Source organism: Microtus pennsylvanicus, chromosome 10, assembly GCF_037038515.1.
Source record: "Microtus pennsylvanicus isolate mMicPen1 chromosome 10, mMicPen1.hap1, whole genome shotgun sequence".
In the NCBI taxonomy this organism is placed as follows: Eukaryota; Metazoa; Chordata; class Mammalia; order Rodentia; family Cricetidae; genus Microtus; species Microtus pennsylvanicus.
In genome coordinates, this window is record NC_134588.1 from 49,006,012 (window position 1) to 49,033,513 (window position 27,502).

The window sequence follows — 27,502 nt, forward strand, 5'->3', positions numbered from 1 at the left end:
GCTTTAAAAGTCCCCCAGTTTAAAAGTAGTCTTGTTTCTGTATCATTAGCCATGGGAGCTAATTTTAACCCTGGACGAGAGCCAGGGGGCTAAGAGAGTCTCATGACTTTAACCACTACTTCTCTGATATATAATACACTTAGAAAAGGGCAACACCTCAGATTTAGCCAGAGTTTCACAAGACACAGAAAGCTCTGCTCTCACCTGCGAACTGCAGTGCTAGGTCTCGGTACAGCTCTCTACTCATGCTTTGAAACTCAGCCTCTTGCCACACTTTCCCGTCGGGTGTGCGAATCTTGGTCTCTGAAGGGTTGAAACCTGGTACACACCAACAAAGACGTTTTAAAAGACTGGTTTCATTTTTAAGTCAGATATAATTAAAATAACATAAAAATTCACTCTGTTAAAATCTTTTTTATTTTTTACATTTTATGGGGGTTGGGCACATGAATGCCCAAGCGTAGCTGCGGAGATCAGAGGGCAAGGAGTTGTTTCTCTCCTCCCTTCTTGTGGATCCTGAGGCTCACACTCAGGTCATCAGGTCAGTGAGCCATCTTACCAGTCCCAAAAGTCACTCAAGTATACAAAATTAGGTGCTTTACAATATGTTTTAAGTTTCATAACTGCTGGGAGAAAAGACCTGTGTTTTGTTATAGTCAAGCCATCTTAGTTTACAAATTAAATAAAATATTCACCTCTATAGGGCCCAGAAAACAACCCTTATCTCTCCCTGTGAGTTAAGAGTGCATGTAGACTTGCAGACCCCAGGACCCAGAAGTAATTAGCATTCTCCTTGTTAGTAAACATTTACAGACCCTTAGTATTTCCTTATCTCTTCCTATCAGCTAGGGCTGTCTCCAGACTTGACATTCTAGTCTTTTTGCTGTATAATGCTACTGAGAAAAATTAAAGTTGACAGTTGATCAGAATGCAGACTTGCTGTCCATTTCTTGTGTCTCTTGCCCCTTCGTTTCTCCCCTCCAGGGCCCAGGCTCCCGATTCGTGTCCCGTTGGTTGGGACACATAACTACCACTGAGAAAAGAAACTTTGTCCCTTTTATCAGTCACTACTCCTAAGTCCTGTCCACCTCTGGCAACTACCCATCTACTTCCTATCTTGATGGATTTGCCTATTCTAGATATTTCATATAAATGGAATCATTCAACACTGGTCATTTATGTTTAGCCTGTTTGACTTTGTAATTTTTCAAGGCTCTAGCATCATTTATCAGGCTTTTTAGTGTCAAATGATATTTCATTGAATAGATATGACATTTTACTTATCCATATACCGACTAGTAGTCACATAGGCTATTTCTACTTTTTTCTATGACCAATAATGCTGCTATAAACATTCTTGTCCAAGGTTTTGGGGAAATGCTTTCAGTTACATGTAAGAACCAACTGCTGGGTCATGGTAATGTAACTGTAAGAACTACCAAATTATTTTCTAACAGAGTAGCACAATTCTGTATTCTCACCAGCTGTACAGACAGGTTTTAACTTCTCCATATTCTTGTTGATACTATCGTCTGTCCTTTTTATTAAAGCCACTCTAACGGATCTATAAGATGGCATCTTATTGTGGTCTGATGTTTCTGTGATAATTAATGTCATAATTTCTATAATATGTAATTAACTTTGTATTTTCTAAAAGAGGAATACATAATTGCTATTATAGAATATTGATGAATACCAGTTGGAAAAAAGCAGGCTTCAGTGAGATAAACATCATATATTCAGAGACTAGAAATAGAGACTCAAAAAATTAAAGATTCCAAGAATGTCAAACACTAGAAGCTGTGTCTAAACTATACCATATGCATATTTAAGAACAATAAGTATACACTCATTTAAAAAGCATCAATCAAAATTGTGGGCTTCAGAGACATACACTACCCTTTCTTAGGATGAGAGACAAAGAATACTGAGGAAATTCAGAGAATCATAAGGACACTAAAAGCCTGTATTCCACCAAACTGGAAAATAAAAAAACAGGATATTTTTTATAGATACCATTTATCAAAGTTAAATCAAGATCAAATAAGCAATGTAAACAGACTAGAAGCACTAGTGAAATAGGAGCAGTTACAGAGAAGATGGTGTGGGGAAGATTTCCCACGCTTGTGACACAGTAAAATGATCATCCTACCAAAAACAATCTACAGATTCAATGCAATGCCCCTCAAAATTCCAACACAATTCTTCACAGACCTTGATAGAGCACTTCTCAACTTCATATGGAAACACAAAAATTCAGGATAGCTAAAACAATCCCGAACAATAAAAGAGCTGCGGGGGGTCTCCATCCCTGATTTCAAATTGTATTACAGAGTTATAGTAATAAAAAAATACATGGTATTGGCATAAAAACAGACACGTTAATCAACGGAATCAAACTGAAGACCCAAACATAAATCACTACACTCCTATGAACAATATTTTTTTTATAAAGAATCCAGAAATAGCTGGGAGGTGGTGGTACACACCTCAGGTGGAAGTGGTGGCACATGCCTCAGGAGGCAAAGGCAGGCAGACCTCTGAGTTCGAGGTCAGCCTGGTCTGCAGGACAGCCAAGACTACACAGAGAAACTCTGCCTCATAAAAACAAAACTCAAAAAAAGGAAGAAAGGGGGAGAGGGAGAGAGGGAGGGAGGGAGGGAGGGAGGGAGGGAGGGAGGGAGGGAGGGAGGAAGGAAGGAAGGAAGGAAGGAAGGAAGGAAGGAAGGAAGGAAGACAGGCACACTGGAAAAAAAGACTGCTTCTTTAACAAATGGGAGCTGATCAACTGGACATCAGCATGCAGAAGAATACAAATAGATCCATACCTATCACCCTGCACAAACCTCAACTTCAAATGGATCAAAGACTGCAACATAAAACCCAATACACCCAACCCAACAGAAGAGAAAGTGGGGAATAGCCTTGAACTCATTGGCACAGCAGACAGCTTTCTGAACAATCAACAATTAATAAATGGGACCTCGTGAAACTGAAAAGCTTCTATAAGGCAAAGGACATGGTCATTTGGACAAAACAGCAGCCTACAGAATGGGAAAAGATTTTTACCAACTCCACATCCAATAAAGGACTAATATCCCAAATATATAAAGAACAGACGAAAACTAGGTATCAAAAAACAAATAATCCAATTTTAAAATGGGATACATATCTAAACTGAGAATTCTCAATAGAGGAAACTCAAATGGCTGAGAAACACTTAAAGAAATGTTCAACATCCTTAGCCATCAAGGAAATGAAAACCAGAACAACTCTGAGATTCCATTCTACACCTGTCAGAATGGCTAAGATCAATAACACAGTGCCAGCTCATGCTGGCGAGGATGTGACGCAAGGACTCCTCCACTGCTAGTGGAGTGCAAACTTGTGCAGCCACTTTGGAAATCAGCTGGGCACTTTTTCAGGAAGCTGAAGATAACTCTACCTCAAGATCTAGCTGTACCACTCTTGGGCATACACCCAAAGGACTCCTCATCCTTCCACAAGGACACTTGCTCAACCATGTTCACTGCTGCTCTGTTCGTAATAGTCATAGTACCTCCCTCAATAGCAGAATGGATTAAGAAAATATGGTACATTTACACAATGGTATATTACTCAGTTGTTTAAAAAAGTGATATAATGGGGGCTGGAGAGATGGCTCAGTGGTTAAGGACACTGGCTGTTCTTCCAGAAGACCCAGGTTCAATTCCCGGCACCCACATGGCAGCTCACAATTGACTGTAACTCCAGTTCTGGGGAATCTGACATCCTAATACAAATATATATGCAGGCAAAACACCAATGCACAATAATCAACATTTTTTAAAAATGACATCATGAAATTTGCAGACAAACAGAACTGGAAAAAATAATACTATGTGAAGTAACCCAAACCCAGAAAAATAAATACAGTTTTGTTTTGTTTTTTTTGGTTTTTCGAGACAGGGTTTCTCTGTGGCTTTGGAGCCTGTCCTGGAACTTGCTCTGTAGACCAGGCTGGTCTCGAACTCACAGAGATCCGCCTGCCTCTGCCTCCCGAGTGCTGGGATTAAAGGCATGCGCCACCATCGCCCGGCTGTATTCACTTCTATGTGAATATTAACAATTAAATGAATGATAACCAACCTACAATCTGTAGACCCAGAAAGGTTAGGTATAGACAAAGGAAGTAGGGGGGACAAATGGGTCTCTCTGGGAGGAGGAAATAGAATAGATTTTATAGATGGACTGGAGGCAGGTAGGTACAGGAACTGGAGGATCAGGTTTGAAAAGAGAGATGAAAGGGTTGAGGGGGGATGCAGGGAGAGACAACTAGACTTGAGGGGCATTTGAGGGATGATATGGAAACCTCATGCAGTGGAAACATTCTAAAATCTATGGAGGTGATCTTAATGAAGTCTCCTACTAATGAGGGAGACAGTCCCAACTCACCATCTCTTTTCACTAAACAAGGCTTCCACTACTGAGACTGCGTTGCATCCAAATGAGTTGTTGGCCAATGGGGGTCCCATGGAAATCACCAAACAACCCAGGCTGTTGCTAAGACCATGGGTTGCTCTCTACAAACGGACAGCAGGGCTTTATTACACCCACACAACTTATTGAACAAGAAGTCAAGCTGGTGCCTACATGGAGTCTTCACCCCTACATTCTAGTGTCTCTGGTGTATAGCAGGCTACCAAAAGAGAAATATAAACACCAATTTGGCCACAAAATCTTTGACCTACAATCTGTCCTGCCTGGAAGGTATGCTAGGGCAACGATAGCAAAGAACTTGTGGGAGTAGCCGACCAATGTCTGGTTTGACTTAAGGCTAACTCCATGAGATGGAAACCATACCCAGCACTGCTTGGGTGACCAAGAACCAGAGACTAGATAGCCTGGGAACCAAACCAAGCACTACTGGTCTTTGAAAAAAAAGAAGGAATCAATAAAATGATTCCTAATGGTATTCTAAGCTATACTCATAGATCAGTGCCTTATTCAGTTATATTCAGAGAAGTGTCTCCCTGCAGTAGAGAGGATCAGATGTAAAGACCCACAGCCAGACATTCCTCAGAGCTCAGGGAACTTCACCAACAAGGAGGCAGAAAGAGTGGAAGAACCAGAGGAGATGAACAACACTGGGAGAGCAACTCCCTCTGAACCGACTCAGCAAGGCTCCTATGAACCACATAGACTGAAGCAGCATACACAGACACACAGCGTCTACCGAGTTCTGCACCAGGTCCTCTGCATATGTATTATAGTGTCCAGCTTAGTATTCTTATGGGACTCATGAGTCTATGAATGAGTGGATCTCTGATTCTTGTGCTTGCCCTTGGGGCTCATTTCCTTCTGTTGGGTTGCCTCGACCAGCCTCAATGTGATGGAATCTGTTTTATCTTACATTTTATTTTATCATGTTTGGTTGCTATCTCTTAGAAGCCTGCTCTTTTCTAATGAGAGACAGGAAGAAATAGATCCGGAGGGAAGGGGAGATGGAGAGAAACTTGGAGGAATGGAGAGAGGGGAAACTGTACTCAGGATATACTGTATGAGAAAAGAATCTATTTTCATAAAAAGGGGGGAGTTAAAAAAAGAAAGATGGGAGAAAGAGAAGAAATTCCAGAGGCACTGGAGGACTAGGAAGCAGGTCTGCTCGTGATGGTTTTTAATGTTTCCTCTAGAGTTTCTGACCTCATTTGCAAGCCTTTGTTTTAGTAGTTGCTCTTTGATGTTATAAACCAACATGATTCTTGTTCTGTTATGAATAAGCACTGCTTCAAGTCCTTCAACTAATCCTAATGTTCCCTCTGTTACCTACAGGCATTACCATCGTCACCATCCCTAACACCATTGTCACCTAGGTTCAGAACCACTTCAATTTTTGTACCACAAACTGCAGCCTCAATAGCAATTTAGTAATTTCTCTAAACCCATTTCTAAAGACATGTTTCACACATGTAAGGCCAGAAATCTTGTTTCTTTTTCCACTGAACACAGAATTGCAGGCCAGAGGTTTGTGTTAGACATGCTCATTTCTGACCTTAGTCACATGTTCCAACTAATGCTCAAAGTACACACAGCATCTTCAGATTAACTCATTTTGTTAAATTCATGTAAAAACCCTTCCACACTTGCATCTCTGCTCTCCACTGTTAGCATGCTTTCAACAAAGTGTTTTGGGGTCTGAGATGGCTCCAAAGGTAAAGGCATTCGTTTCCCAAACCTGAGACCTTGAGTTTGATTCCTAGGACCCACGTGGTGAAAGGAACAACTTGTCCTCTGACCTAGAGACATATGTTGTACCATGTGCATGCCAACAAATGCATATACAAATACAATCAAATGTTTAAAAATAATTTTGAAAAAAGGAAGTATCTTTATATTGACTCTTCATCAACCTAAGAAAATCCTGAACACATGGCTTAATTAATTAATGCGTACTTAAGGGATACAGTGCATAAATATTATTTTTAGTTTGGGGGTAAATTCCTTTCTTTTTTATTTCTCTATGCTGCTGAGGACTAAACCTAGAGCCTTACAAACAGTGGGTAAGGGTTTTACCATTGTGCTACACATTCTGCAAGCCCATCCCTAATATTCTAATGGAATTTCTGCTACAAGATGAGCAGAACAGTTGTCAAGGGATAACAAAATCCTGTCATCATCATTTAAGCCAGCTCCCTAGTAGTGAGTGTGAGCAGCTAATAATACCTGTGCCGGTAAAACCAACTTAAAAAGCTGTCTATGGTCTAGTTTTATATTAGCACAACAGAATGGTAAGAAATTAACCTCTTTAAAACAGAGAAGGTGAATGCTTTCACTTATCACAGAAAGCTTATGTGTGCCTGCTGCATTAACACATCTCAGCAATCATTCTGTCCTTGGCATCCTGAATTCCTGCAGCATCTTCCAAGCTATAGCTACTATCTTCCTGGGGCAGTATCACAAAAACAGTAATGTGCCTTGAGTATTTTCTATTTTCATGAGCAACAACTTTGGCAAACTAGTTACTGAATTTCTCTCTGGCTTTGTAGTCAAATATGGCTTTCCACCATGAATCCTAAAATAGCAATAATAATAATAGTAATAATAATAATAATCTGATTTTTCTTAAAGTCCTCCATAGTCAAGGCTCCTTTCTAGCTCAGTTCATCATGACAGGTCTCCACAGGTTTCACAATAGCATGCCAATCAATGGTATATGTTACTGCAATGCAGACAGAGCTACTCTTAAAGATACTTGTCTTCAGCTCTACAGTCTGCTTTTCTTTTCATTAACTTCTGCTAATCACTTTGGTGACAGAACTTCACCAGGTTATCTTGTACCTCAGGTCACATTTGGTGGTCACTCCAGTCCACACCCTTCTGTAGGATATTTCACACTGAGGATTCTTGACAGTCACGCTATTGATAAACCTAAGGACTTTCTCTTTTATTCTAACGGTTACCAATAAGTGGGTCTGCAGGGCTTGTGACATTCCCAACAGAGCAGAAAATAAGCATATGGCAAGAAACTCTCCCAAACCTTTGTGGGACATGATGAGGAAAGGCAACTGCTGTGTGATCTACACATACATTGTTTTATCACTGTGAGCACAATGGAGCTGGGGAATCTGGGCACACATGGTAAGATATATCCGAACTGATGGGGCATGGTTGGGCTTTTAATCCCACGGGAGTCCGATTAAACAATATTATTCACCTGCATTTTGACTGTGACCTGCCACATGAGGTCAGGAGTAGAACTTTCCACTTACAGTGTTCTATCAGTGCTTACCATATTTCAGAATTTGGAGAATTTGGGTTTTGAATCTATTTTTCTCACTCTCTTTCGGCATCATTTCTTTCCTCAGAAGCCCGTCTTTGTATTTGCATCTTCACATGTGTTCAGATTTCACTAGCAATAAATTCCTTAGACCCCAAATCATAAACTCCTTTCTTATGTCTAATTTTCTTCTGCTTATTCAATTTTCTGAATAGAACTCTTTTTAAAATTCCTGGGGCCAGAGAGACGGCTCAGTGGTTAAGAGGTTAAGGGTGCATACTGCTTTTGAAAACGGTCCCCCAAAAAACAAACAAAAAAAAAGGGTCCCAGTTCAGATTCTAGCACCCATATCAGACACAATTGCCTGTGGACATCCATGCATTTGTACACACATATACACACACACACACTTAAAAAACAAAACAATTATATTCATGACCAAGTTGGGCTCTTTACCTTCATTGATCTTTACACCAGAAAGAAAAAAGACAGGCAAGCATTAAGTTCAACATGAGCAGGAATCATTGTGGCACACACGCCATTTGTGTTTCATAAAATAATTTCCATGTCTTTGGGGTCTTGTTGTTTTTATTTTTTGATACAGAGTCTCACCTTGTAATCCCAAAATGACCTCAAATTTACAATCCTATCTCGGCTCTTTAAACACACACACACACACACAAACAAAAGCAACTACTACCAAATATGAGGCCTTAAGTTGAAGACCTAAGAGAGAGGGAGGCAGAACAAATAACAGAAAGGGAACGATGGATCTATCAACATGCAGAATTGGTTCAGTATGATAAAAAAACTGTATAAAAAGAAGAAATAAACACAAGCACAAATTGCTTGCTATGCACAAACTGTCCCTGGAATGACATACAACCTGTTAACACAAGTAACCTCCAGAAACAGGTCCAGATGGTTAGAACAGAGAGCAATAAAGCTTTTAGAGTATGGACTTTAAATCTTTACCAAGTTAATTTATTATGTATTCAAGCAAATAAAATATCACTTTAGAATACAATATAATAAAGCCCATTTAATTTACACTGAATAAAAACTACTTTGCTACCATAAAAAAATAAATCCATTAATCAGAATATTAGAAACTACATTCTGTAACAATTTTTTAAATGCCTACTAAACATTATCAACATAACCTCTCTAAAAGTTGTACTCATAAGATCATTTAATACAAAAACAAGTACATTTTTAAAAACCTATCATAAAAAAATGGTAAACCCAATGACCAACTTTTAAAAAGTCAATATTTAAGATTTCTACTTTTAGGACTCACAATTTCTAATTAAAGTATTGAGTAAAATAGCACTGGAAATAAGATATCTTAAGTTTCTTTTAGTGAGATAAACTTTGGTATCTTAGAATAGAAATATCCAGTGGCAAGAAAGGACCTACTCCCGCAATCTCATTCTCTCTCCCATACACACAATACACATGACACATCACTCAAACACAACAGAGCAAATAATTGTTAATTATTTTGGTCCTAAAAAGGAAGGCTACAGTCAAAGATTTAATGACAAAACTCTAAAATGAGCTAAACTAACCAATAAGCCAACCCTTTGTTACATGCATGGCCCTGGGAAAAATAACTTAAGAGACATATACATAAAAAATAGAAACCCCAAAGATAAAGAGATGACTCAATTAAGTGCACTGGCTATTCTTCCAGACGGTCCATGTAGTATACAGGCAAAACACTCATACACATAAAGTAAAAATAAAAATAAATTTTAAAAATATCGGAAATCTCTTAAGACCACCATTTTGTTTGTTTGTTTGTTTGTTTGTTTTTCGAGACAAGGTTTCTCTGTAGTTTTGGAGCCTGTCCTAGAACTAGCTCTTGTAGACCAGGCTGGCCTCAAACTCACAGAGAGCCACCTATCTCTGCCTCTGAAGTGCTGGAATTAAAGGTGTGCACCTCTACCACCTGGCTCAAAACCACCATTTGTAAAAACTTGAATTAGCTATACAAAGCAAATATATTTAAAGAACATTTCTCAGTAAAAATGTATTAATGCTAACATAAATCTATTTTAAATATTTTATTAAAATATGAGGAAATAAGCTTTGTCAAAAAGCAAAAATTAAATAGAATCCACGTCAATGCCAAAATATTATGCTGTCCTATAGTCAGTGGGAATTGGCTGATTTGTCTTTTAAGTAGGATTTTGTCACTGTTTTTCTAGTATTGAGAATTAAACCCAGGACTTGAGTATGCTAGGCAAGCTGTCTATTACTGAGCTACATCCCTCATTAAAACTGGACTATGTAGTTTAGACTAGCTGATTCTCTGCAGTTTGGGCTGGCCCTAAACTACCTTAGCCTCCAGAGAAGATGAAATTACAGGCATGCACCACTATAAACATACTATTATATGATTCTTGCTAATTCCAAAGCAAATTCTTTTGGTTGTCAGAAGCGGTGCCAATCCTATTTCCTATTTTGTGGAGTCTCAGCTCTGAGAATTCCCTAAGGAGCTGAGCATAGTGGCTCATGCCTGTCATCCTACACTCAGACTGCTTGGAGTCTGAGGCCTGTCTGGGTAGAAAAGGGGAAGGGACGACGGGACGAGGAAAAGAGATAAGAGGGGAGATTTCCTAGTGGACTTGTTAACAATTCTTATTCTAGTGGCACATACCTCTAATTCCAACACTTGGGAGGCAGAGGTATATAGATCTCCATGAATTCTAGGCCAACCTGCTCTACCTAGTGAGTTCAAGGCCATTTAGGGCTAGCAGTGAGACCCTGTCTCAAAAACAAACAAAATCTCATTCTGGATCCCATTCCCAGAATGGACATAGGTCTAAAATTTTGGACATAGGTCTAAAATTTGTACTTTTAACATGTACCTGAAAAAATTTTTTCTCACACAGCTAATCTGGTAATCACCCTGTTCTTTACATCTGAGCGGAACAAGAAGACATGTGGAGACAAAGGAAAATATGAAGAGTTATTACAAACCTTTATATGCCGGAGCAGGTGGTGCTGCTGCCACTTTTCTGACTTTCGTTGTCACCGAGTTGTCACCGTTGACAACCATTAATGGATGGTCAATGTGACCTAGAGTCTGGGCCTGGCCATTTATTTCTTCTGAGTGCTCCCACTGTTTCCTAATCCGCTCCTTGAGTTTTTCCAGTTTAATATCATGCTGTCGCCGCTTTGAAATATCTAATCTTTGGGAATTACAGGCACTAGTAGAGGATGGAGAAGAGTCAGACAGCAGCAACAGTTTTGGATCAACATCGTGTCCCACGTTATTAAGAGAAGGCTTTGACGTGTTCTCACTTCCCTTTGTTCTGTTAGGCAATTCTTCCTCAGTTCTTACATGCACTCCCATTTTAATTAAACATTCAGAATTGTGCAATGCATCAATCGCTGGTCCATCATTTAAAAATCTAACAACTGTATCACTGATGACAGATGGTTGAGAGCTCTCAAAATCACAGCAATGGATGTTCCGATCTTCCCGATTGCCTACTATTTGCTTCCCACTCTCAGCCTTTTCTTCGTGAACACAATACACATGCTTCGACTCCAGATGACTGGGGCTTAAGCTGAAAAGTGTACCATGGGGTTCCCTGTGATAGGAAAGAGAAAACTCTGTGATTAGAGTTAATAACAGAATCCGTAGACTTGAACACTGCAGAGGCTAGAGCTTAGGGGTTCTCGCCACAAAATAACAGCAAGTGTATGAGGTGCTGCATACATTGGAAAGCTTGATTTGGCAATTTCACAATGTATGCATGAATCAAAACACTATGTACAGCACAAATAATTTTTGCTTATGCATTAAAAAGAGCCTGAGAAAGAGTTTAAAAACAGCAGTCAAACTGAAACCAGTCATACAACCTGAACGGAGAACTTTAAACTAATAGTAGGAGTAAAACCAACAACAACAAAAATTCCCTAGATGTTTAAAAAAGTAAAACCAGGACCTGATGGTAAGGTCCATAATCCCAGCTTTTTGAGAGTTTGAGGCAGGAGGACCACAAGTTCAAAACCAGGCTTGGCAACTTTATACGGTCTCAAAAAGTATAGGCGTGGGTAAAAAAAGCCTAGTATGCAAGAAACCCTAAAAACTTTCTTCAAAAGTTAACCCTCTAGTAACCAGAGATATGCAGCTTTGAACTACATAAAACTCAGTAGGCAGATGGTCAGAGTCTAAGATAAAGCACCAAGTTCACAGTCTCTGTTTATAAAAATACTAGAAATTTTTCTTTAAAGCCAACTTTAATTTACATACTATTCCAAAAGTTTTCTTAAGAAGTTTATTAAAAGGAAGGTTAATTAAGACAAATAAAACTCAGCTGTGAATAAGACATAAAGAATAAAAAGTATCCACTACATGCAATAATAGTTTGGACCTGCAACATCTGAAATAGTAGCTTAGCATTTTCTTCAGTGTGACTACTGAAAATGTTTAAATGACATTGTAACTAGCATTGACAATTCTATTATACAGCCTAATCTAGACCATTACATATAAAGATATAAAACCCTAAATGCCACAGAAACTCTTTTTTTTTTAAGATTGACTGATTGATTATCTATACTGGGTTCTGCCTGCATGTACGCCTGCAGGCCAGAAGAGGGCACCAGATCTTATTAAAGACGTTTGTGAACCACCTTGTGGTTGTCAGTAATTGAACTCTGGATCTCTGGAAGAGCAGCCAGTGCTCTGAGCCATCTCTCCAGTCCTTCACAGAAACTCTTAATACTATATGACCTTATTCAACATGGCAATCTATCTTTTATGAGTATATAAACACATGCATTTTTCTACAGAGTTAGTCTACACCTTTGATCATATTCTCATTGGGGTCTATGGCCACCAAAACTTTAGAGCCTGTTCAGAGTAGTTGATTACTGAACAAAATAGGACTGAGAAATGAGCCCCATAGCTGCCTTCAGAAACCAAGACTAAAAGCAATTATGTTCACTATCTTCATTAGGATTTTAACAATTATGTTAAAAATATTTAGGTCTAAAATTAGAACATGGAGAGAATAAAGCAAAATATAATGATAGTTTATAATCATCTCTCAATCTCACAAGGGAAAAGAAAATAGAGAGGGCTGGTAGATGGCTCAGTGATTAAGAGTGTTTGTTGCTTGTGGCCAGGACAGTAGTTCACATCACAACACCCTTGTCAACTCACACCTGTGTATCACTTGAGCCAGGTAATATGACACCCTCTTGTGACCTCTGTGGTAACATGCACATAAATACAAACACATGCATACACCTAAATAAAAATCAGTCTTTAAAAAAGAAAATAGACAAAAAGATAATTTTACATAATCTTTAACTCATTAAATATTTACTAAATATATATTATTCAGTACTTTTAGCTGTCTAAAAATGTTTAATTTTTCACAATAAAATATTGGTATATTCATAATTAGCAATTTTTGCTTTGAAAGGATAATATTAAAATGTGATATGAAAATGCTATAATAGAAGTTATCTAGCATTACTGAAGCACGGATTAATTTGTCTTGAAAAATGGAGTGTTATAGTGTTATGGTTTCAACAGGAAATGTTTCCCATAGGCTCTTATGTTAAATGTTTGATGACAGCACTGTGGATAACTTAGAAGGTATGGCCTAGCTAGAGGAAGTATGTAACGAGTGGATGTGCCTGATGGCTTCCCATGGGCTTTTCTCATTCTAAATCTCCCTCTCTCTCCTTCTCACCTACTTTGAGGTGAATGCCCTCCTCCTCCACATGCTCCCTCCACCATGATGCTGAAACACACAGGTCTAAATAATAGCAACTGTGCCCTTTGAAACCATGAATCCAAACAAGATGCTCTCTCTCAGCTGTCTTGGTCACTACCTTAGTAAATAACACAGTAAGAACAGATGAGGCTGTTGCTTACAGAAGATGGTAGTGTTTTTAGGGGGTTGGTAATGAATCGCAGGTGACAGAGTGCCTACCTAGTATGCAGAGTTGATCCCCGCCCTGTATATGTCAGGTGGTGCACACTTAAGATCTTAGTAGGAGGGAGGAGGGGGTAGACGCAAGATGATCAGAAATCTGAATTCATTCTTGGCTGGAAGCCAATCAAGCTACATGAAACTCTGTGTGTGTGTGTGTGTGTGTGTGTGTGTGTCCGCGCGCACATGTGCGTGCACATGGTGAGGAAGGGGTTACATAATAAATGGAATTGCCAGGTGGAAAAGATCATTTCATACAACTATCCCCTAGGTATTTTTTTCCCTTTTCTTAAAAGATGTATAATTTATAAAATTTTAAAATATCATATAGTATTCTTTGCAATAACATCAGAATACAAAAGAATCAGCAACTCAGTCTCAATCCTGAGAGTATCACGTTTTTAAGCAAGCTTTTCATATTTCGGTTTTTTTTTTTGCTTCGATACTAATGACAATACCCAAAGATCATTCATCTTATCTAATTTACAAATGCTTTACTATCTTCACCTATTTTTAACTTGCATCAAATACAACGTATTAAATACTGGATTCATTATTTACCTTCTTTTCTAAATTCTTTATCACAAAATTAGATAGTACAAACTCATACCTAAAATTACCAAGTATCATCATGTAACTTCTTGATTTTATGATACTTTATCCCATGAAAAAGGTTTATAAATACAATAAGTACAAGGCCTAGGGCTTTCTACTTCTTATTATTTGTCATCCTTAGGCCATGAATATATTTAAATCATTAGCCGGGCAGTGGTGGAACACCCCTTTAATGCCAGCACATGAGAGAGGCAGAGCCAGGTGGATCTCTGCAAGTTCAAGACCAACCTGGCCTACAGAGTGAGTTCTAGGACAGGCATGGCTACCTTGTTTCAAAAAAGCAAAGAATAAAATAAAATAAAAAAGTCATTAATGAGGTATCCTTCAAAAATATAAAATTCTCTAATTTTAGTACCTAAATGTACTGGTAACAAAAGTGTACACTATTATCTAGTCTACACTATTCACATATTAGTCTAGAACATCTAAGCTGCTGCAAAGTAGAAGAACAAATAATTCATACAATGAGTAAAAAAACAAAAAAAAACTAATTTCAGGGCCTAGAGAGATGGTTCAGAGTATGTGCTGCTTGGCTATGAGCAACTCCTGCTCTTCTAGAGGACCAGAGTTCAGTTCCCAGAACCCCACAAGAGCTGGGCGGTGGTGGTGCACGCCTTTAATCCCAGCACTTGGGAGGCAGAGGCAGGCGGATCTCTGTGAGTTCGAGACCAGCCTGGTCTACAAGAGCTAGTTCCAGGACAGGCTCCAAAACCACAGAGAAACCCTGTCTCGAAAAAAAAAAAAAAAACAGAACCCCACGCGGCAGCTCCCAACCAGCTCTAATTCTAGCTCCAGGGTTTTCTTGGACACCAACACCACAGGTGGCGCACACACAACTATGTGTACTATGTCTTCACTCTAGAGAATACAGACTGGGAATGTGGCTCAGTGGCTGAGTCTTTGACGACTCTGTGAAAGATCCTGGATATAATATCTAGTACAACAACAAAGACAGTAGTCAGTATTTAAAATGTGAGAGGGTTGAATTGGGGGGAGGGGTTGACGGGTTTTGAGTTTTTATATTTGGGTGAACTTTGTTTCCTTTTGAGATTATCTTTTGTGGAGAACAATAGCATTTCTTTTGTGGCTCGAGTGCGAAATAGGCCCATGTGTTTGAACACTACAGTACTGGCTTGTAGCACTGTTAGGTCTGTTAGAGGCACTACAGAAGGCCTTGAGATTTCATAGTCAACCCCATTTTCTTGCTCCCTCTGCTTTTTAATTGCAGGCACAGTCTGAGCAGCAGCCTCGTGGGTTGCTGCCATTCCTTTCCTGTTCTTATGGACTGCATTTCCTTACAACTGTAAACCAAAATGAGCCTGTCCATTCTCAATTTGCTTATCAGGCATTTGGCCACAGCAGTGAGAAAAGTAACAAACAGAACTTCAGAGTCAGAGCATTACAAGGACTGAGAAATCCACCATATTCCTATTGTAATTAATAGAGAATAACCCCAGATACTAACATCTTTTCCCATACCAACCTGTAAGAAACCAAAGGGTCTCGGAATTCCACACGATTGTTTTTCTTAACATTACTTTCCAGGGTGGTAGCCCTTAGAGGACTACGAGATTTCTCTTTTCGTGGTTTAGAAGATTTGGAAATTGGAGCACTGACCCAAGAATCATCTAGATATCTACCATCTGAAGGAGAAAAGAAATCTATAAGAACAAATATATAAAACACAACTGTCTACAAGAATAACTTACTTAATATGTTATTTCTACCATCTCTGGTTAGATATTAGATAGACAGGAAACACCCACGGTCACTCAATTTGTAGAGGAAACTGTATTCTAGGATGTCAATGAACAATTAAAATCTATTCATCATGAGGTAGGAGGACTACCAGTTCATGGTCTGTCTGGGCTACAAGTGAGTTTAAGGACAGCATAGGCCACTGACCTCAAAACACAAAAGAAAATACAAATAAGGCTAAAATAAGGGCAGCAGTAGGGAACTTTCCTTGCATGTGGGGGCCTCAGTCAAATCCTCGGTAACCCTCACTCCAAACAGTAAAAAGAGAACTGGAAAACCCAGCAACTTTCAGACTAAGCAAAAAGTGTTTATTTCAACCCTGTAGCACACCAATTAAAAAACAAAAAGAAAAAATCAAATATCTGCATTGTGTCAATTTATTATACAGTTAACTCTATGAAAGATATTCCAATCATGACTTAAACAATTTAGCCCCCTGAAAGAAATACATATGTGTTATCAAGTCAACTAAATTTTACCTTCAAAGACTATACCTGTGAATTAAAAAAATAAGTATATATAACTTCAAACACCAAAATAAAATTCTCATTAACACATAAATGTCAACTATCAAACATGATGCGATGTTGAAAACATCATCAGCTAAGGACACATGCATACATACACACCGCACTACCAAGAAATAAATACTCAACAGAAAAAAAAAAAACCTGTACTAATGGGGCCAACCCCAGAAGACACATAATGGTAGAAGGAGGAAATTAATTCTTTAAGGCCAGCTTCTGGCTTCCACAAGCATGGCACATGTGCACCCCCACACACAATAGTAATAATTTATTCATCTCTACTTAATCTAGCTAAATTTAATATAGCTAAATTTTTTAAAGGAACTTTACACATACCTTTTCTACTTATTTTCCGGGTAGCACTTGCAGACTTCTTAGCATCCATCACAGAATCAATCACAGCTGTACTTGTAGGGGTTACTTCTAGTTTGTTCTCAATGTGTCTCAGCTAAAGTTTAAATACCATGAAAATGCATAAATTAACTCTGGAATAATGCAATTATCACTGGTTTACATAGCTATTTAAAGTAATATTGTCTGATATCTTTCTCTAAAGTAGAAAGAAACTCTAACACTGTCTTACAATATTAACTCTAATAGCTTACTACTTCAGCAGTAATTGTGCTTTGACACCCTAACAGTATCTTCTTCCTTTACTATTCATGTTGTTCACTGTGTAATATATACAAAATATTTGCCTTTTTCCTTTCAAGACAGTGCTACAGAAAATGTTTTAATTCATCACATCATAACATGATATCAACTTTAAAACAAACAGGCAAATTTTTAAAATAGAAACTAAAACTACTTACAGCAGCCTTGGTCTGAGAAAGTGCATCCCACGATGTGGTTACATCTACTGGGAAAAAGTGACATTTACAGAATCAGAGTTCTGAAGCAGAGCTTAGACCATGAATTTTAATATGCTACCAAATGTGATCAAAGGCTTGAGAACCACTTCATAGATATAACTATTTCTTATCAGATACATTTATAACACTAAATCAAAATACACTTTTTTTCCCTATCATGAAAGCCCATGCTTCTTAAGACACTGAGTTAAAATAGCCTGATACCTATTAGTCCTCAAAACAAATGAACTATATTCTTACCAAACCTGTAGCAGGCATAAATAAAAGTAAGAAGTATACTCAATTTACAGCAATAGCCTGCACGCACACACACACACACGCACACACACACACTGGGGGGGGGGGGGTGAGAATAAAGTAAGGTCTCACTATATAGCCCAGGCTGACCTCCAACTTAGAATAGTGTTGCCTGAACCTCCTGAGTGTTGGATTATAGGTATCCACCAACACACCCAACCAAATATAAAACTTTGGCCCACTAAACCAAGGGGAGGCAGTGACTGCTACGGAACCCCAGGAGGAAGAGATGCCTCAAAGACCTATTTTTTTTTATTTTTTGGGGGGGATTTTTCGAGACAGGGTTTCTCTGTAGCTTTTGGTTCCTGTCCTGGAACTAGCTCTTGTAAACCAGGCTGGCCTCAAACTCACAGAGATCCGCCTGCCTCTGCCTCCCGAGTGCTGGGATTAAAGGCGTGCGCCACCACCGCCCGGCTCTATATAGGTTTCTTTAAAACCTCGCTAATGTCCAGACTCGAGTCCCAGATGTATGGAGCCCACCAGAAAATATCCACTGTTCGGAGTCACCTTATCAGCCATCTTCCCCCCTGGGGCCATTGATGTGAGTGACCTCCGACTGGTCCTGGACAACCAATAAGTTTTCTGCCATCCTGTGATCAACCAGAGTCTGAACGTGGAACTTCTGGAGCTGCAGGCCCACTTGGGGGGCAAAGCAGCTGCACGGTACCATTTTGAGGACGTTGGCAGGGTGCAGGGGGCTAGGGCCATGCACATGTTATATGTGCAGCCTCTCTGTTTGAAGAACTTATCCCTGAGAGGCAGCTGTCAAGATGATTCCTTTCTGGCAAGCAGCAGGTAGCTAAAGAAAACCAGCAGGTAACAAAGGTTGCCACACTACGTCAGGCCTTCCTGGCTGCCCCAGTACCAGACTGATCTCTTGCTCACTTTCAATCAGTCCCCTTAAGGACTTAAGGAAATGGTGGGAAGCTTGCGATTGGGTGTCATCCCCCCACTTCCCCCACCCCCGACAATTAGGCTTGGGTGGGTCAAACAGAGAGATGGCTGGTGGACTCCTTCAAGGGAGCAGAAATGAGCCACAGGCTTGTGGGTCAGGGATTCCTGGTCTTTTGGGGACTAGGAAGTGTAGTCTTGCAAACCTCAAGCTGGACCATTTTCTTTCTCCATCTGTCCCTTCACCCTAAGCTCTAAAGCAGGTCTCTTGGCCCTGAGAATCTGTCATGTCCACCTTGGAGCCTGGGTAACTTTGAACAACTGGTGATCAGTTTGACTCCTCACGACCCCAACATCTTTGGTCCCCAGTAAAGATGGCGGAACACAACTGCTGCTGAGGACTCAGGGACCCAGTTCTGAGAGGGGAGTTTCTTTCTGCTTCCTCCCTGGACATAAACATAAGACACCTCCTCTGCGGAAATAAACTTGCTTTATAAACAAAACAAAACAAAAAGCAAAATTTTGTGTTTTTTTTTAATCATGTTATAATGAAAAAGAATACTTTAAAAAATATTCCACACTTCACTGTACTAGTAGAAACAAATCTAGTTGGTCTTTCAAGTAACAGTCTTTCAACTACTTTAAAGCTGTGTTTTTCCCATGAGTTATCTTCTTCCAGGATAAATATTTTCATTTCCTCCAAATACTCCCTATATTAGCTTCCTCACAAACAGGAACCTTCCTCTGGATCTACTCGAGTCTGTCAGTTTCCTATTTCAAATATCATACCTTGAAGGACCTCTAACGAATAAATACCTTAAAAAGGAGTTCAGGGAGAGGGTAACTTATTGTGTATTATAGATACATTATAGTCAGTGTTTCTAAAAAAGAAAAACTAATTTTGCACATATACTTTTTAAGGAAAGATAAGTTCTTACTGTGTAGCACAGTTGGCCTTAGCCTCACAATCGTGCCTCAACCTTTTGAGTTCTGGGGTTACAGTAATGCATGACCACACCTGGCTCAACTAATTTGTGTTTTAAAGGGTACTTTTATATTTAAAAAGTAAATTTTTTTATTATTTATCTAGTTTTTTTTATAAATGGTGGGGTTGAAGAGATGGCTCTGCAGCTGAGAGCATTGACTGCTCTTCCAGAGGACCCAGGTTCAATTTCCAGCACCCATATAGCAGTTTACAACTATCTGTAACTCAAGTTCCGAGCGATCCAACATTGTCATATAGACATACGTGCAGGTACAACACTAATGCATGGAAATTTAAAATAAAAACTTTTTAAAGGTTAATTTGCATGCTTGCAATGTGCAAGTGTGTGCCCGCCTCTATGACCACTGAATCATTTGCAAGATACACATCGTGGTGGCTAGGAACTGAACACAGGTCTTCCGCAAGATCAGTAAGTACTCTCAACCACTGAGCCACCTCGCCAGCATAATCCACCGTTTTGTTTTATAAATCAAGATATTCATAAATTTCATCTACTGGTACCCAGAATTTAATGTATTATTGGACCTGAAAAGGGGATTAAATTCAGTCATTAAAACAAAAAACTCATACCTTGAACAGTCTCCTTGCTTTGAGAGCTCCTTGGATTTGGTAAAGGCACCTCTTTTGACTTGCTGCTCCTCATCTTGCCAATTTACCTGCAAATTATATCATCAATAATCACTGACCGTCACTATTATAAAAAACAATAGTAAAGAAATATTCTGACTTATTCATGAAGGTCTGAAAAAGATTGTCTTCTCTAAAATGTAGCTTCATATACTCATGGGAATCTCATAATCAATCCAGTAAATAATACAATACTTCAGAGGAACTATTATCATTATTCTCAACACTTTTATTAATTGTAGAGAACTGATTATATGGTAACAAGGCTGGGCTATATCAGTGGTCGTGCACATGCTGCATACATAAGGCCCCAGTTCAAGCCCTAGCGTGAAAATGAGAAGTGGGCTGGCGAGAGGGCTCAGCAACCCTAACTACCTGATTTCCATCCCTAGGGCCCACATGGTGGAGAAACAGCAAGTTGTCCTCTGACCTCATGTTGCCAAGGCATGCACATACCCCCCCCCCACACACACACACAGCTTCTCACAACACAATAAATAAATGAAAAAACAAAGTCTTCTTTTAAAATAAGTAGACAACCAATATCATATTATGTTTCATTTTCTGTATTGCAAGTAACACTGTAGCCTTCAATCTCAGAACTAAGAAGGCAGAGGCAGGCAGAGGCAGGCAGATCTCTCAGAGTTTGAGAACAGCAAGTTCCAAGCCAGTCAGTCATTCTAACAAGATATTGTCTTAAGACAAAATGGACAACGCTGTGTATATAAACTTTGGCTTATTTTGATTATTTGCCTAGAGTAGTAACTGCAAAATTTATCAAAACTGAGCTAAAGAATGTGAAGGACATGCTGCTGAAATCCAACATCACACTGGTTTCCAGCTTCCAGTAATTTAAGAGCCTAGACGCTTCAATACCACTTTTCAATTTTGTTTATATTCTGTAGGGGAAAACCTGGTTGCTTGAATTTACACTTGGTAGGAGTTACCCAGATCAAATATTCTGTCACAGATCTTAACCTTAGTTTTTCATTTCTCTTTTGCTTACTTACCTACCAAGATCTTAATTTTAAAATTAATTTCATTGGTTCTTTATGTTATAAATATATTAAGTTTCATCATATTTACAAAAGTCTTTTATCCACAGACTAAATAAACAGAACAGAATTTAAAGGGAGGAGGGAGAAGCTCAGTAGGTAAAGGCACTTGCCACCACCAAGACTGATAACCTTAGTTCTTTCTCCAGGACCGCATGATAGAAAGAAAGAACTGAAATTCCCAATCTGTCCTCTGACCTCCATATATGTGTGTGGTGAATGCAGCCACACACATACACAATGCACACAACAGAAATGAAATGTAATAAATTATTTTATTCAGTGAGTTATTTACAAAGAAAGTAGAATGTGTTATTTGCAGTGCTGAGAAATTGAACCCAGGGCTCAAACACAACAGGCAAGCACTCTGCCACTGAGATGCATTCTCAGTTCCAGTATGCTGAATACTTTTAAATCCCAAATTAGAATTAAGAAAAATTTACCTAGTAAATCCAAATATGTAAAATTTTAAAGTATATTAATTTTATGGGAATTAATTTTCCTAGAAGTAGTTCATCTTGACATAAGCTTCCTAAAAACAAACTTCCAAATTGTTCTAAAAATGAAATTCTTTTAAGGGTTAGAGATAAGGCTCAGAGACAAAGTACATGCTTATTTAGGTGTCCTCTACTCAATTCTCACACACAACAATTCTTCATAAAATATATTTTCTTCTGAAAACGGGTAGGGAAAAACAAAAAAAAATCAGTAAATTTACCAATAGTTTAAATTTTTCAACCATAAAAACTTTAATCACAGTTAACACTGATTGAAAAGAGAGATCAGGGGCTGAAGAGATGGCTCAGTAGATAAGAGCACCCACTACATAGTAAAAAGACACCATGCAGGGAGCTGGGCATGGCTGCACATGCCATAAGCCAGAACTGCAGAGAGCAGACATGAGCGCCAAGGAAAGACCATGTCTCTAAAGGGAATAAGGCAAAGAAGCAAGATACCTGACATCTTCACATGGACACCGCAAAAGGCCAGGTACACACACGAGCACAGTTACTCTATAGCACAAATCTCTCAATGACTTGACAAAATTGTCTTTACAAACATTTCTCTGCCTTAAAATAAAATTAAGTGCAAAAAGTAAAGTATTTTCTCAATGGAAAGGATAACTAGACTAATATTTTTTAAAACTGCATTTTAGTCCATAATTTCTATAACTAATGGCTAATAATGCTAATAAAACTAAAGCAGTGTGGATAAATGTAAAAAAAAAATGTTTCAAAATAAATGCCTAATTTACAGTCACTCTTTAATTGCAAATAACTAAATGTCACTGGACAGTGGTGGTGCACACCTTTAATCCCTGCACTTGGGTAGCAGAGACAGATAGATCTCTTGAGTTTGAGGCCAGCCTGGTCTATCAAATGAGTTCCAAGACAGCCAGAACTACACAGACAAACCCTGTCTCAAAAACACAAAAAGAAAATACAAAACAAAACATAACCCCCCCCCCAAAAAAAGGGGGGACTGTCTTGTAGTGATATTTTGTTTGTTTTAACAAATAAAACTTTCCTGAAGATCAGAGTGCAGAGCTAAGCCACTAGAGGATAGGCAGTGGTGGCAGACACCTTTAATCTCAGGATCTGGGAGACAGAGGCAGACAAGGCCACCCTGGGCTACACAAGATTGATCCAGTCTCTAAGAGAAACACAGTTTACACAAAGGTGATCCCAGCAACTAGGAAAATGAAGCCGGGAGTGGCATGGCTGGTGTAAAGAGGAATTAAGGGTGGGAGGAGACAGGAGCTCACTGCAGTCTGAGGTTTGGTGGAGACAGTGGCAGTCTGGAGATGCAGTCTGAGGAGGCGGTCTAAGAACACTATCATCCTTTTGATTTAGTAGAAGTAAAAGGTCTCTAGTGGCTGGATACACTGTTTCTCTGATCTCTCAGCTTTCACCCCCTAATATCTGACTCCAGGTTTTTAATTAGAACAATTAGAATTTGTGCCATACTATCTAGTAAAACAATTATATAACACTGTATATACCAATTTATCATATTTTAATGACATATTTGCTATTATTGAGAATGAAATAATTAATGATAGCCCATAAAACAACGTAGTTTAGGATCACAACTCTATTATATAAGGAACACAGAAATAACATATATGCCATGTAATCCTAGCATTTAACGTACAACACAAACTAAAGTTTCAGTGGTGCTGCAGTGAGCCTAATTATCACCTTGGAGTAACTGGAGAGATGACTGAGTTCAGCTCCCCAAACTGACTTAGGGGCTGGTCAATTATGGACAGTCATTCATTGATTTGGGCACCAATTTCATGGATGTGTCCAGGTAGTTCTAAGTTATGCATTCAATTGTTGTTTTCATGCATATTATATGGTATTTACATCACTTTTTTCCCTTTTTTTTTTGGTTTTTCAAAACCAGGTTTCCCTGTGGCTTTGGGGCCTGCCCTGGAACTAGCTCTTGTAGACCAAGCTGGCCTTGAACTCACAGAGATCCACCTGCCTCTGCCTCCTGAGTACTAGGATTAAAAGCATGCACCACCACCGCCCAGCTACATCACTTTCTTATGTCTGTTTTCCAAACCCAAAACCAGAGCAACAATCTTTTCAAAATTACTTTTTCCTGATTTATGAGTTTATTTTTATGAGCATCTTAGAAATATTTAAAAGGGGTGAAGATGTGGCTCAGCGGTTAAGACACTTGCACTTATAGAGGACCTGGGTTTGATTCCCAGCACCTATATGGTGGCTCATAACCATCTGTAACTCCTGATCCAGGGGATCAGATGCCCTCTTTTAATTTTTGCCATCAACAGGCACATATGTAGTGCACAGATGTAATGCAAGCAATACTCATGGACATAAAATAAATAAACTTAAAGACTTACTTAAACATTGTTTAAAATGTATCTGTCTATTGATATGAGACTGAATTAAAAATGTATCTGTCTAGAAAAGGCTAAGAAACATACCTTCAATGTACTCTTCCATTTGATGGTATTACAGCAGTACTTGAACAGTTGCAGTTTCAAACTTGGATCTTGAAACTCGCACTACTCCTAAATTTAGTACACATACCTCTCCTGTTTCCTTACTTCTTGAATGATGAAGGGGTGCTCACTCTGGCAGCACATATATCAAAACTGAATGAAAAGTACTCTACCACAGTCCAGTACTTCAGTGGTAACATTTCCAAAAGTTCTATCCTTAAGACCTCTTCTTTTCTAGCTCCTTCTTCCCAGGAAAACACAACACATTTTTATGGCACGTGTGTATATGTCTATGTATACATTGTGTCTGTGTGCGTGTGTCTGCACGTGCATGCCTGTGTGTGTGCATATGCACATCGAGAGCAGAAGTCAAAGGTGGTGTGTGCCTTATTTTTTGAGACGAAGTCACTCACTGATCCCAGAGCTCATTCATTCAACTAGGGTACATGGCCAGCAAGCTCCAGAATGCTGCTTCCACCTCCCTGAAGCCAGGATTGCATGCACACGCAATGCCTAGCTTTTAATGTAGGTTCTTCATGTTTGCATGGCAAGCACTTTATCAACTGAGCCAGCTCCCCAGCCCTCAATACGCTTTTCATAGCTTCAGCTATTTCCCGAGTGCTATTATAACTTGCCTAAATCCTTCTCTGAACTCTGGACAGATATTCAGAATCCAGCTGGAAACTTCATGGTTTTAGGGAAGTGGCAGTGGTAGGTTGACCTCTAGAGGTCATGCCCACAGGCAGAGCTATATTTACTGGACCGGTAATGAAGCCCACCTACTAAATAGGCTTTAAGTCCAACTTGGTTACTCTTGAGTCTCTCTTGTCCATCACTGTTGTGCTCCATAGGCTTTAAAGCAGAAAAGACATTTCTTTGTTGACATTCCAACTTGGTTAAGAGTAATCTCACAAGCTCCCACCTCTAGATGATGCAAGCCAGTTTCAGATCAGACACATAATGCCTTCTTCTAGGCAGCTAGCAAGCTTTAGGGTGACAGATTCTGAATCAGCAGTCTGAGGCCTAAGAACTCTGGTTTACAGGGATCTTGATACACAGCCAGCTTTAAGCAGGATAGCTCTAGAGACGACCTTCAGTTCTACTCTTTGAAACCTGAACTTTAGAAAAAACTGATTACTGTATTTAAAAGAGAGCTTCATTTTTAAGAGCTAATCCTGAGAACATGTGGCTTCCAAATAAAAACTTAGCAACATACCTTGAATTGTAGACCTTTAACGCTATGGGATGTGACTACGTAGACAGTTAATAGCCACAGGCACTATGAATTTGTTTTTCCTATTGGGCAAGGGCTAGTTCTAATCTCCATCAGCTATCAGGCAAGTATCCAAATATCCGTTTTGCCTATTAAGATGAAATCAGGCATACTACAAAACTACTTCAAGGTCATTCAGCTAATAAGTACCAGAACTGTAAATTAAATCCAGACCTCTCTCAATGTTTTGAAAGCCTCTAATTTCTATAATGCCTCTTATAACACTGAAACTGCCACCCTCTAGAACATAAATATATAAGATAATCCCTCTAGCCCCCCAATCTCATCATGTTACCTTGTTCATCTACCTAAATCAAATTGTCCTTTAAATTTTTGATCTAGTAACTTCACTGCACTTTAACTTCTTTGGAAATTGCTCTATGTGCCTCAACTGTTACTAAATTTTTCCCAAAGGGCAGGACTTCCTCATAAATTTCTACAGATAGGCCGGGCGATGGTGGCGCACGCCTTTAATCCCAGCACTCGGGAGGCAGAGGTAGGCGGATCTCTGTGAGTTCGAGACCAGCCTGGTCTACAGAGCTAGTTCCAGGACAGGCTCCAAAGCCACAGAGAAACCCTGTCTCGAAAAACCAAAAAAAAAAAAAAAAAAAAAAAATTTCTACAGATAAAGTCCTTCATTCTCTCCTCCTATTCAGGGTGGATAAAGTGTTTTAACAAATTCCTTTGGTCCCCATTGCTACTCCAGTTATCTTCCACAGTGATGAAAATGCTTTTCGTCAGTGTAAACCCATGCCATCCATTCATTTAGCAGTGTGTGGTGAGTATCACGCATATAGTAAGTAGGAATACAGCTAAGCAGTAGATTTATGCAGTAAAAAGAAAAGAGGAGCTTCCTGCCTTTAAATTCAAAAGGTTATTCCAAATGGAATGATAAGGAAAAACACAGCTTCTATAAGAGCATATCACAGAAACAACTCATCTAACCTAAGAAATATAAAACTGTCATTTAAACTAGGACTTAAAGGATAGATAAGAGTTCACTAGATCAAAAAAGAGCTTTCTAGAAAACAGGAAAAAATATGTAGACCCGTCCTAGGCAGCAAATAATATGACAAAGTCTAAGAAACCAAAACATAGTCAAGTGTGGTGGCTCTTACCCATAATCCCAGCATTCCTGAAACACAAGCAGGGGAATTATGAGTTGGAGGCTAGCCTGCAATAGTATAGCAAGATGCTAGCTAGCTATCTCAACCACTCCTCCAAAATCCCATATTGTTGAAGAAAACTGCCCAAAATTCAAAGTTGAAGAAGAAAGGGAGACCCTTCAGGGGCTGCAACATAACCGTAAGTTGTGGCTCTCTCTGGTAGAGAGAAGTGCTAGGGATTGAACCGGTGGGTTCAAACATGCTAAGCACCAGCTCCATACGGGTGCTTTTAAAGAATTCAATGTCGGTCACTCCTCTTTATATCCTTGACACTTCTTTAAGAAAACATCCATGATGGAGCTAGAAAACATCATATTGAGTGAGGTAACCCAGATCCAGAAAGACAATTATCACATGTACTCACTCATAAGTGGTTTTTAAACATAAAGCAAAGAAAACCAGCCCACAAATCACAATCCCAGAGAACCTAGACAACAATGAGGACCCTAAGAGAGACATACATGGATCTAATCTACATGGGAAGTAGAAAAAGACAAGATCTCCTGAGTAAATTGGGAGCATGGGGACCTTGGGAGAGGGTTGAGGGGGATGGGAGAGGCAGGGAGGGGAGCAGAGAAAAATGTAGAGCTCAATAAAAATCAAAAAAAGGAAGGAAGGAAGGAAGGAAGGAAGGAAGGAAGGAAGGAAGGAAGGAAGGAAGGAAGGAAGGAAAGAAAGAAAGAAAGAAAGAAAGAAAGAAAGAAAGAAAGAAAGAA

At 39.1% G+C, this 27,502-nt stretch overlaps 1 protein-coding gene and 1 pseudogene across 4 annotated transcripts in view; one reads left to right on the forward strand and one right to left on the reverse strand.

Annotated features, from left to right (window-relative positions):
• The window catches only part of Cep350 (centrosomal protein 350), a 144,810-nt gene that overhangs the window by 110,253 nt on the left and 7,055 nt on the right, over positions 1 to 27,502 (reverse strand). For 2 of the 4 annotated variants that reach the window (XM_075988299.1, XM_075988296.1), the window contains exons 2-7: positions 20,259 to 20,344; positions 17,435 to 17,478; positions 16,959 to 17,070; positions 15,821 to 15,980; positions 10,745 to 11,361; positions 205 to 318 (exon numbers count right to left, since the gene is read on the reverse strand). In XM_075988299.1, the coding sequence (XP_075844414.1) occupies positions 205 to 318; positions 10,745 to 11,361; positions 15,821 to 15,980; positions 16,959 to 17,070; positions 17,435 to 17,478; positions 20,259 to 20,331 (1,120 nt within the window). In that variant the 5' untranslated portion in view covers positions 20,332 to 20,344. Of the gene's footprint in view, positions 1 to 204; positions 319 to 10,744; positions 11,362 to 15,820; positions 15,981 to 16,958; positions 17,071 to 17,434; positions 17,482 to 20,258; positions 20,345 to 27,502 lie in introns of all 4 variants that reach the window. The other 2 variants (XM_075988297.1, XM_075988295.1) reach the window with 1 other exon arrangement.
• Positions 18,261 to 18,695, forward strand: LOC142858700 (ran guanine nucleotide release factor pseudogene; annotated as a pseudogene).